This window comes from Budorcas taxicolor, chromosome X, assembly GCF_023091745.1.
Source record: "Budorcas taxicolor isolate Tak-1 chromosome X, Takin1.1, whole genome shotgun sequence".
Taxonomy (NCBI): Eukaryota; Metazoa; Chordata; class Mammalia; order Artiodactyla; family Bovidae; genus Budorcas; species Budorcas taxicolor.
Genome location: NC_068935.1, coordinates 99,544,667 through 99,557,009, shown reverse-complemented (window position 1 = coordinate 99,557,009; position 12,343 = coordinate 99,544,667). Strand labels below are relative to the sequence as shown.

At 37.8% G+C, this 12,343-nt stretch overlaps 1 protein-coding gene across 1 annotated transcript; it reads right to left on the bottom strand.

Moving 5' to 3' along the window:
- Positions 1–862: 862 nt before the first annotated feature.
- FUNDC1 (FUN14 domain containing 1) lies at positions 863–12,102 on the bottom strand. Its single transcript, XM_052663534.1, has 5 exons — positions 12,001–12,102; positions 11,123–11,279; positions 7,582–7,657; positions 3,008–3,136; positions 863–1,396 (listed from the first exon to the last, which is right to left on the bottom strand). The coding sequence occupies exons 1-5, from the start codon at positions 12,026–12,028 to the stop codon at positions 1,319–1,321; spliced, it is 468 nt and encodes a 155-aa protein (XP_052519494.1). The 5' UTR covers positions 12,029–12,102; the 3' UTR covers positions 863–1,318.
- Between the last annotated feature and the right edge of the window lie 241 nt (positions 12,103–12,343).

Sequence of the window (12,343 nt, the reverse complement as noted above, 5' to 3'; positions counted from 1 at the left end):
TCAAAAGGAGATAGTCTGAACATCACAAAGTCTTTTCAACCTGAAGACTCCAACACCCATTGTTCTTTGCCTTTTCCCAATTCTAACCTAGAACTGTACCCCACCAGGCTCCTGTCCATGGATTTTTCCAGGCAAGAATACTGGACTGGGTTGCCATTTCCTTCTCCAGAGATCTTCCCGACCCAGGGATCAAATCCAAGTCTCGTGTTTCCTGAGCTGCAGGCAGATTCTTTACCACTGAGCTACCTGTGATATTGGTCCTGAGAAACAAGTCAACTGGCCTAGTGTTCAAGCAACATAATGCTACCGAAAAACCTGAAAGCCTTAAATCCATACTATACTACTTTTTTTTAATTAATTTTTTTAACTTTTTTTAATATAAATTTATTTATTTTAATTGGAGGCTAATTACTTCACAATATTGTATTGGTTTTGCCAAGTGATTTTTACCTCTTTGTAAAGAAGGGGTCAGTATATTAATTAGGATTTTTAAAAATGAAATAGTGAGATTCACTCAAAGTTAATAAAATGAATCAGTGACCCAACTCTATGTACTCCCAAAATAATTAATTCTATCCAGGCTGCCAGGATAAACAAATGAATAAAAAAATTTAGAAGTTTACATACAAGAAGGTATTTTCATAACTACAGACACCAAAAAAACAAAAAAGAGCTTTAGATACGTAGTATTTTCCTAGAGCATTTCTTGAAACTGTTTACTACAGTTATTAAATAAGTAAGAACTGTATGAAAAAGCAACCTAAAAATTGGTATTAAATTTGCTTAATATCTTTAATAATTCTATTATCTGTAAATCCTTCCACAAAATGTGTTACAGTTCTTCAGTTTACTGCAAACATATTTTTTAAAAAAATGTCAGCCCTACAGTTGAAGCTATAATACAAAGTGTTAATTACTGGCACTATACTAAAAAAGCACAATGGAAAACATTTTATTTAAATAAAATGAGGATAATATTTCACTGGGGAATACATCCAACAATTCATTTTCTCTCCATATCTACATCCAATAGTAGTGTTTTATAGGCAAATTTTAAACAAACACAAATTCTTAAAAAATAATGGAAGCTATGTTTTGCTCAGGGATACTATTATCCACATACCATACAGGTTATTTTATAGCAGATACTAGTCTGCTAAATTTCAGATGGCAGAATGCTAAGCAGTGAGTTGGGTATTGTCCAGCTAGTTGTTTCTTGTCATCCTGGAGAATCTGTCAATGTGTAATGATGAGACCATCTTGTCACCACCACTTCTCTTCTTAGAGATGACTTCACTGTGATAGAACATTCATATTCTTAAGATGCAAGGCCTAGCAAAAAGCCTCCCACAAATCCACTGGATATCACAATGTTCTGTTTGACAAATTCTGTTGCCTGAAATAAAGTTTGAAGAAAAATACTCTGAATTATGCTACAACATTGATAAATCTTAAAAACACTAAGTGAAACAGACAAAAATAGACAATGCTATTATAATTTGCACTTACATAAATAGTCACATTAATCAAGACAGAAAGTAGAACAGAGGTTACCAAGGGCTAGGGAGACAGGTTAATTATAGGAGTTACTGCTTAATGCTTAGAGTTTCTATTTGGAATAATGAAAAAGTTCTGGTAGTAATGATTACATGAAAGTGTGAATATATTTAATGCCAGTGAATTGTGCACTTAAAAATAGTTTAAATGGTAAATTTTATGTTTTATATATTTTACCATAATAAGAAAAAGATAACAAATTTTTAAAAATACTCTTAACTATTAAATCCAGAGCTGAGTATTATTTTTCAGATGTTTTCCTCAATTCAGTAAATATTCAGCAAAAATTCTTGTGTTCCTACTATTGCAGATACCAACCATCAGGCAAGATGCCAGCGTTGTCTGTTACAAACTGAAGGAGCCTAGAGCCCCCAGCCAGGCCCAAAAGCTTCTTGCTTCTGAGATAACAGGCATATGGACAGCAAAATTCTCACAGATAAAAAGAAATCTCCCTACAGTGTAGGCATAAATGGTTCATTCAGCAAATTATTGACACAAATGATTAATAAATTCCCACAGCATGCACAATGATATTTATTAACTATCAGTCCACCTACCCAGTAGGAAAAAATATACAGGATCAGGAAAATAGCACCTTGATAAAATGTTTAACCCAAATAAAATCATGAAGAAGGAATCAGACAAAGCAAGACTGTGAGATACTCTGCCTAAATACTTTAAAAATGTGTCATGAAATTAAGAAAAACAAAAAACAGATGAGGGGACCATTTAAAATTAAAGAAGACTTCAAAGACATGACCACCAAATGCAATATGCAATTCTTAATTGGGGGGGGAATATATAAAAATTTTAACATGAACTGTATATTAAGAAATACTATTCTATCACATTAAGTTTGGAGGGATTCATAAGCGTAATTGTATAGGAGAATATCCATACTCTTGGAACATATGTACAGAAGTATTAAAGAATAAAAAGACACAATGTCTTAAATAATTCAGGAATAAAAATGGTAAATCACACACAAAGCAAATGTGAAATGCAAACAATCTGGTAAATAGGTGAAGAATACTTGGGTATTTACTGTTTTTGTCTTTCAACTTTTCAACTGATATAAAATTTTTCAAAATAGAAGTTGGAGAAAGTAAAAGGACAGAATTAAAAGCAAAGGAGCACTCAATTCAGTTCTAAATAATGTAAGAATAAAACAGAAAAATATACATAAAAATATTAATAAAACTAATATATTAATAAAATATATACATTTTCAAACTATTCCACCTCAACAAAAAAAATAGGTAGCTTTAGTTAACAACTAAAAAAAAAAAATGAGTGATTTAAATGGTGATTTGATCCCAAATTTTACTTAACACTCTAGACATGACCAGAAACACCAATCTTTTTTTTAAAGACCACATTCCCTAGTCACATTTTCTGCTGAGATCCATTAAAAAAAAAAAAATGGAGACAAAAATACACATTGTCTTACTTCTTCTATTATGTTATTGATTTCAGGTGCTGCCTTATTTGCTCGTTTCTTAATCTGTCTTTTTGCTTTGTTTACATCTTTTTCCACCCTCTTCCAGTCGATCTGCACATAGCCACTGTGACTGGCAATCTGCAAAAATGTAATAAAAATGGTCAATTTTAAACCAACTAGGTTGATGATACAATATATGAAGATGTCCAACTCTTTGCAACCCCATAGACTATAGCTCTCCAGGCTCCTCTGTCCATGGAATTCTCCAGGCAAAAGTACTGGAGTGGGTAGCCTTCTCCAGAGGATTTTCCTGATCCAGGGACTGAACCCAGGTCTCCTGCACTGCAAGCAGATTCTTTACCGTCTGAGCCACTAGGGAAGCCCCTATATGAACACTTAGATTTCAAGAAATGTATGAAGCTTATGTGTAACAAAGCTTAATTTAGTCACTAATTTATTCATTAACACACACTGAGCGCCTATTCTGTGCCAGGCACTGTTCTAGGCCTCCAAGTTGTGGCCAAGAACAAGGGAGACAAAAGTCCCCACCCTCAGAGAGCTTACAGTCCATTAGGGAAAACAGACTTAAGCATACAAAATTATTTAGATGTGATAAACACTATGTTAAGAAAAGTACAGTACTTAATGGCAAAAGATTCCAACTATTCTATAATTTGATCAGAATTTTTGGAATTTAAGAATTAGCTAAAAAGGCCGAGACTACTGAACTTGTATAGCTAATTAAAAAAAAGTACCCTTAATTAAACAGATGATTAATATAAGAGATCAGTAGCCCATCAGTTTTTAGGTCATTAAAGTAGCTTGATAAACTCTCTTCACTAACTCAGACTCTTCAGTCAAATTAAGAATACTTTTTCTGGTAACTGCTTTTGAAACTGGAATATAAAAGATATGCTCTATACAAATTTTATGTCATAAATACTTTTAATAAAACTACAGCTAAATGCTTACTAACGCTAATGTCTCATATGGTGCTACTGAGACACAGCAAAATCTGAACAGGAACAATAGCACGTGTGTAAGCCAGTACAGTAAGTCATCCCTTTAAACAGTACAATCGACATGTAAAGAATCACAAGAGTAGTAAACAATTGTATACCATTATAAATCACTTCTACCAAGCTGATGCTTTCTTTGTAATCTCTTAATGCATCACTTTAAGTATGAAATAGCTCAATTGGTAAAGAATCTGCCTGCAATGCAGGAGACCCCAGTTCGATCCCTGGGTTGGAAAAATCCCCTGGAAAAGGAAAAGGCTACCCACTACAGTACTCTGGCCTAGAGAATTCCATGGACTGTACAGTCCAAGAGGTCACAAAGAGTCGGACACGACTGAGCAACTTTCACTTTTACACATAAAATACTTCAAATTATAAAAATATCTGACTTTATATAAATAGGCTGGGAATCTTAGGTTCCATTTTCACTGTGAATGACTCCAGAGAAGAATCTATCTATCTCCATTTCTTCCTATATTTATTCACCTTATATCAGTTCTAACTCTAGCCTCAGCAAAACAGAGTGATAATCAAAGCAAATGGCAAGTGAAAGGTTTTCCTGGCAATACCTTACATGGTAATCTGGGTTACAGACATGGAAGTGATGATGAACCTTAAGGTCCCTCCCATAGACAGCAACTATAAACCCTGATTAAAACACAAGGGCTCCAGAATAATAAAAGGAAGCACATTTTAAAGAGGAGTTGAAACTTGTAAGAAGAGACCAATATAAGGTGAGGTGCCCATTTTTTTTGGCTTTATCTTGAGGACAAGATGCAGTTGCAGGGTGGCTAAAAGCTGAATAGAGAACATGCCATTTTTCTGGCCTAAAGAACCAGAGGACAGAGCCCAGGAGCAGAACAGCCAGAAAGGACAGTTATAGAAGGAAAGCCCCAAATTCTATGTGCAAATTCTACCCAAGTCCTGAACCACACATCCATGGGGCATAACGAAGTACTCCGGCTAAGGCTAAAAAAGAAAAAAAACTGAGATTTGAGCTACTCTCTACCACAGGTGAAATGGAGTTTGCAATTTGAGTCTAACCAAGTTAACTGCCTATTAAAATAAAAACATTAACAAATTTCAGAGGAATAAAACAGAATCCAGACTCTCCATGACATAACATTCCCAATGCTCAGGGATAAAATCCAAAGTTATCTGATACAATAAAGCAAGAAAATGTGGCCTAGTCTCAAAAGAAAATCAACAGATGCCAACTCTGAGATGACCCATATACTGAAATTATCAGGACTTTAAAGCAGTACCTCGATGAGGTAAAGGAAACTGCACTTGTAATCAATGAAAAGATAAGAATTATCATCAGAAACATAGAAAAATATAAAAAGAAACGAAAATTCTGGAATTGAAAAATATAATATCTGAAATAAATTCACTGGATAAATGGCAGAAGGTAGATGACACAGAATCAGTGCACTTGAAGCTGCTGCTGCTCAGTCACTTCAGTCGTGTCCGACTCTGTGCGACCCCATAGACGGCAGCCCACCAGGCTCCCTCGTCCCTGGGATTCTCCAGGCAAGAACACTGGAGTGGGTTGCCATTTCCTTCTCCAATGCATGAAAGTGAAAAGTGAAAGTGAAGTCGCTCAGTCGTGTCTGACTCCTAGCAACCCCATGGACTGCAGCCTATCAGGCTCCTCCACCCAAGGGATTTTCCAGGCAAGAGTACTGGAGTGGGGTACCATTCTAGATCACTAGAAATTATACAATTTTCAAAAAAAGACCGAAAAGAACAGATGAACCTTATCAAAGAGCCTAACATGCATCAGAGTCATGTTCAGAAGGAAAAGAATAGAAGAAAATATTCAAAGAAATAATGGCCAAAACCTTCCTGAACATACTTAAAGACATTAACTTACAGAATCCAGAAGCTCAGTGAACTCCAGGTAATGATCTAACACAATTATGAAATAACAATACTCAGATGATGTGGGGGTTGGGGCACACAGAAATTCAATAAATGATAGCTAAGTTCCCACATTCCATAATGGGAAGCCAACAGTTAATACCTCAAACTGAAAGATAAAGAAATATCCAATTAATTTGGTAAGGAAAAAGAAATAAATACCTTAGGAATCAGCTAATAGTTCAAACTGGTTGCCTCAAGAGAGGAAAAATGGGGAAGTAGTGAGGGAGGCAGAGGATTATTCTAATCTGTATTGAGCATTACACATGTACTTGACCCTTTGAATTATAGGCATGTACAACTTTAAAAAAAAAACCTGAATTTAAAAAATTTATATACCAACTGTCTATTTTTTAAGATTGCAGTGTGATAAATATATACTGGAAAACACCTGAGCTTTAAATATAAGTAAAGGTAATAAAAATATGGCAGCAAGACTAAATAAAAGGTAATTAGCCTAAAAGCCATTTGTTTCTTTTTTTGTCTTTGTTTCCTTCTATTGAGCTTTCAAGTAAGTCATATTTGTGGGAAAAACTGGTTTGATGCGGAGAGGTTCCATCTTCTACTCAGGGACTTCAAACATTACATGGACTAAACATGAAGTAGAAGGTGACAACCATAAAACATGGGTTTGAAGGGACTGAAATGGACTTCTGATAAATGACATGCAGAGTAGACTGAAATATATAATTCCATCTGTGAATATTCCAGGGAACTCTGCTTTGGTAGAGTATCCTTTTCCATCTTTTGAAACTGAGTTTTCAAAACAACTATAAAATTAACTATCTTGATTCTAGATAACTATATAAATAACTTAATTCTTGGTTCTATATAAACCAAAGTCAAAAATCTGCTTAAATAAAATTCTTTGTACAAATACTGGCATACCCATCCAAAGGACTAAATTTAGAATATGAATAATTATTTATTTTTACCTTTTACAAGAGATAAGCGATTACTCTTAATAATACCATCAATAGAAAAATATATATATATAAAATTTTAAAACTGTTTAGTAAACAACTGAAAATCTGTGCTTAATACATATGAATTCAGTCCTTCTGTACATCAAGCAATGACACTGGTTATTACATGATCAATGGCTAGGTGCTGAAGTCAGATTTCGGTTGCTATGACCATCAATCATTTTCAAAACCTGACAGATTTCTGTATCTTCAAAATTGTTGCTAACACGCATTCCCAGAGATTTTTCAATTTTAGGATTTATTATATTTGATCTTCAGGGAGTGATATTTTGGGGAAAATATATGCCAAACAGACATGAATGCCAGATAATATCCTGATAAACAACCTCTAAGAGCAAAGCATTTTTGAACCTTATACTTAGAGGAACATAAACAGAACTAAAATTTCAAATCAACTTGCCTCAGAAATAGGATTATGAATTATTTTTTAAGACCAATTTTCCACTTTTTATATTATTATGGTTTCCTAGTTTTAAAAAACATGTTGGAATGACTAGGAAACAGGGAAGGAAAGAGACTTTTTGATTTTCATATACTGCGTATGAATGTGCGTGAACTTTAAATATATGTTTTAAATTATCAGTATGAACAGGTTCTACTATTGATGAAATGTTTATTTGTTAAGCAGAGGCAAGGACTGAAAGCTCTGACATACCTGAAGGAGAAGAAAGCCACCACCTACTGCGGTTGCTGCAAGTTTTCCAACTTTCTGGAACAAAAATCCCGCACACCTTTAGTGGAAGAAATGGCAAAGGATGAAGACAATCAATGATGTATTAAACTCTCTCTTCTAGTTTTCATTGCTTTCCTAATAAAATCTTAACGTCTTCCCAGTTCTTTTGACCATGTTCCTCACCTGCTCAGAAACCCTCAATGTTTCCTTTCAGTTATACAGACTAGTCAAAACTGCACAGTCTAAATTGTCTGAAATGTGCTTCAAAATAAGGGATGAAGAGAAGGGAATTGACAGGGGAAAGACTGGCTACTGAAACTGAATGTGAGTACTCAAGGGTTCATTATACTCTTCCTTCTACAGTTGTATTAAGTTCAAATTCCTCATAACAAAATGCTTAGTTTTATGGGGCTTTTTTTAAAAAATGTAGTCAAGATGTTCCACATATCTGGCCAACTCTCACTCTACCCAAACCTTCTACTCCAATCCAATCAGTTTCCAAACAGGTCACCACTCTTGCTCAAGCTATTAATCCCCATTTCTCGGGGTTTCTACCTCGCTCCACCTATCTAAAACTTTTCTACCCGTTAAGGTCCAGTAAGAGGTCCATCTTCACGACTATACTTTGGCCCACATTTCTCATGGCTCCCTTTTCTATTTCTATCTCTATATTAAACCTGTTTTGTCTCATCTATCCTGTAAGGATGTTAACCCGTACTTTTTTGATTCTCTCCTTCAGTGAGTTCATTATTCCCTTCAGCATTCCAGATCCAATGTGCAAAGGAATCTCAGATTTCCAACTCCGGCCTTCTGTACTGGGTTGAATTGTGTCACCCCTGAAATCTATGACCTTCCTAGAACCTCAGAATGTGACCTTATTTGGAGTAAATTCATTGCAAAAGCAGTTAATTCAGATGAGGTTATACTAGAGTAGGGTGGGCCCCAAATTCAATATGTCATAGAGACACTCAGAAGGAAGACAGCCATGTAATGGCAGAGGCAAAATTGAGATTTCCTAGAGGAGGAAATGGCAACCCACTCCAGTATTCTTGCCTGGAAACCCCCATGGACAAGAGGAGACTGGTAGGCTACAGTCCATGGGGTCATGAAGAGTTGGACATGACTTAGCAACTGAGCACACACGTCTACAAGTCAAGGAATGTCAGGGATTGTTGGCAACCACCAGAAGATGGGAGAGAAACATGTAACAAATTCTCCCTGAGCCTCCAAGAAGGAACCAACCCTGCTGACACTTTTCAAACTTCTAGTCTCCAGACCTGTGAGAGAATAAGTTTCTCTCATTTTAAGTTACCTAGCTATGGTGCTTTGTTATAACAGCCTGAGGAAACTAACACCCCTTCATAAATGGAAAATGTACGTTTCCAATTACATGACGAGCTTCTCTTGCCACCCAGAACCACATATTCAAAATGTCCCAAAGCAAACACCATCTTTCCAACCAAACCACCTGTTGGTAAAGTCCCAATTTCTAAGTGATGGCACTATTCTCGAGGCTTCTCACCTCATGTTCATCTCAGACTACCTTCTTCATCGCCTCTGGGGTCCAAATGATGGCCAATTCTATACACCCGGGTTTCTCTAAAACATTTGATTGTCTTCTTTCCATCCTCAAAGGCATCGCTACCTTGCTTCCAGATCACACTAACGACCCTCTGGCTGATCTTCACACCTCCCATCTCACCTAGCAGCCACCCATCCTGCTGTCAGTTTTAGTTTTTTATTAGGATCAAGAACATATAACTACCTACAGCTAAACATAATTTCCTCAGCTTCCCAATCAAGTCCTGAATTGGTCTGAATTGTTAACTAGCTAACATCTTATTAACCATTCCTCCTTAACATATGCCACAACAGGACATCAGTTTTATACCCTAAAAAAATTGCCAACGTTTATTACGCTGAATCTAAAGTCATTGCAACAAATCACCTGTATAATATTAGAGTCCTATTACACAGCTCCTGGATCAACACCTGGCTATAATCCAAACATATGTGTCCCTCAGTAGGGGAGACAGCAACAAAGACTCAGAAAAGGGAGCAAAGGAGCCAAGCAGCAACCAGGTCTTAACAGTATCCTGGGGACTGTGCTCCACAAGCATGTCTATCCTTTGCTTGATGGTATGAGAAACTACAATCAATATACTAATGTCCTCTGTTCTGTCTCTAGGCTTTCCAAGCAAACTTCTTCCAATTATGGGGCTTCTCACCAAGTTTGGCCTACAAGGAGAAAACACACAGTGATTTAATTCTACTGCTCAATTATTTTTTAGTCTCTTTCAAGATGGGGCTCTAGGCCTGGACTCACATTAACCAATCACCCAAGGCACCAGACTGTGAGCTTATTTAAGTGGAAGGCCAGGCCCTGAATTGTGGGCATCAAAGTATAACCAGCTTGAGAAGAATCATCTGAATAACCAGGGCTCTGACCAGGCAACTCTCTTAACTGCAGGCTTTTTTCATAAGCAGCACTAATAAGTACACATCATGAATAAATACTGTACCTGTTCATCACAGAAATCTTCACAGTGAATGTCTCTACCATAAAATGGCATTTATTTTAAAAAGGCGTTAAAAAAAAGGCATAAAAGAGCGCATCATTGTTCCAAGGTGCAAATAAAACACAAATTAAAACAAACACTTTATACTTATCGAGTTTAAATATGTAAATATTTAAATTAATGTAGGATGAATTTAACCTAGAATCTAAGAAAAAAAAATGATTACTCACAGGTTAAGCACACCCACTAGCTTCAGAAATTCCCTAGGGTCATGAACATTTTCAAAATAAAGGGTCAAACTTCTTTCTGACCCTTGTTATTTGGCTAATCTTTTTAGTCTAAGAATAACAGAATTAGATCTACAGTAGCAATTATATAATCATGTGATCTGAAATGTTAAGTGGTGAGGTTAATACTTATTAACCTCTCCCCCTTAATGTACTCCACAGTATTATCACTGAGTAATTCCAACAAAGACCCAATGTTCTACAACTCTCCTTCTTCAAAGTATTATCATAATTTAAATTGGCCCACAAAATTAACAGAACCATCTGTATCATAATCAGTAATTTTTACTGAGAATTTTACACTGCTTTGCACAGGGCTGATAATCCTGGAGATTAGTTTTACTGTGGGAGTTCTCACAGGGTTTTCAACCAAACAAGTAAAAATTATTTACATATAATTAACTCTTCTCTTCTATATTTCTTCCTCTTTACCCACTGGTACTGAATCAGATCCACTACATCTGCTAAATCTGAGAAGGGGGGAAATATGCAAAAAAAAAAAATTAAAGGAAGGATGAGGAGGAGGATGATCACCAAAACTCAGCAAAGAGTCTGAGTGTAGATTACACTAATCATATCACCGAGAAAAGTCTCAAGGTACAGCTCTTCTGGGATTAACACTGTAAAACCACTGACTGAATACGTAGTTGGCCCAGATACAAAAGGGCAGCAGTCAGGCTCCCAGTGAAATTTAACAAAAAAAAAGGATGTTCTCACCAGCCACTCACTCCACCCATTACAATCTGGGTGGCTACCGAGTATTTTTCTACCATAGGTCCGGAACTGTGGCCAAACACGCGATTCCACCAGTGATGTCTTCTGGCATACTCAGTTAAATCCAACACTTCGTAAGAATCATCATCACTTTCATATTCTTGAAAGCAGAAAACGAAAGCAACACATTTTCAGTCAACTGAAAGTTAAAAATGTCATGTACATTTTCATCTGTTAAAATTCATTGTTACATTGGCATACACCTAAAAACGCCCGGATGTAGACAGTTTCTTAAACCCAATCTCTGAGACTTAGGGCCTGGAGAGTAAAGGGCCTAGCATCCCCTTCCCAAAGAGCTAGACACAGGTCGGGGGGGGGGGGGGGGGGGGGGCGGGGCAACGTCAGTTACACAGCTGAGCACAGTTACACCCCTACCCCAAATCTCTGCAGGGGTGGCTCAGTTTCACAGCAGGGTCTCCCCCAATCTCGGCGGGTAGGTGAGTTTCACAGCATGAAGGGTCACCCCCAAATCTCAGGTTCAGGGTCAGTGCAGGGTCCATTTTCATCAGTGGGAGGAAAAGGGGGGTCTTCCACTGGCCGAACCGGTTAGAGGCCCAGCATGAAGAAATGACTTCAACAGCAAGACTTAAACGTTAGAAGACCGATAGGAAGGGAGGTGAAGGTAAGACAGGTGGGGCCGTGTTGAGGGCGAGGGTCCAAGAGGGGGAGGGGAGGTCTAGTCTAAAAGAGGTGCCCAAAGAGGTTGCCTCAAGAAAACAGAGCCCCCAGGATCCCTGGGACAGAAGGAAGAGGCGAGCCTGAAGCAAGGTCGAGAGCTGTGAGCCGCCTCTAAGATACTACTTCGGGCCCCGGCCGCTCACCTTGGGGAGGGGGGTTCCGGGTCGCCATGATACCGCCGGCGGCCTGTACTGAGGCGGTCCCAACCCGCCCGCCTCTCGCCCCTACTTTAAAAACCGCTCTAGGCCCAGGTGGAAGTCTATGGTCTCTTTTTTATCTCCTCCTCCTTTTCCTCTAGGCGCATAGTCCTGTCCCCGCCCCCTCCTCTAAGCGCAGGGCCTTCCGCGCAAGCGCAGGGCAGAGGGGCGCGAGGAGGGGGGAGGGGGGAGACAGGTTGGATACCAGCCCGCAAGGATTTGTGGGAGTTGTAGTCAGTTGCCCTCCGCAACACTGGTTTCCCACCCCTCCCCCCCGAGAATTTCCAGA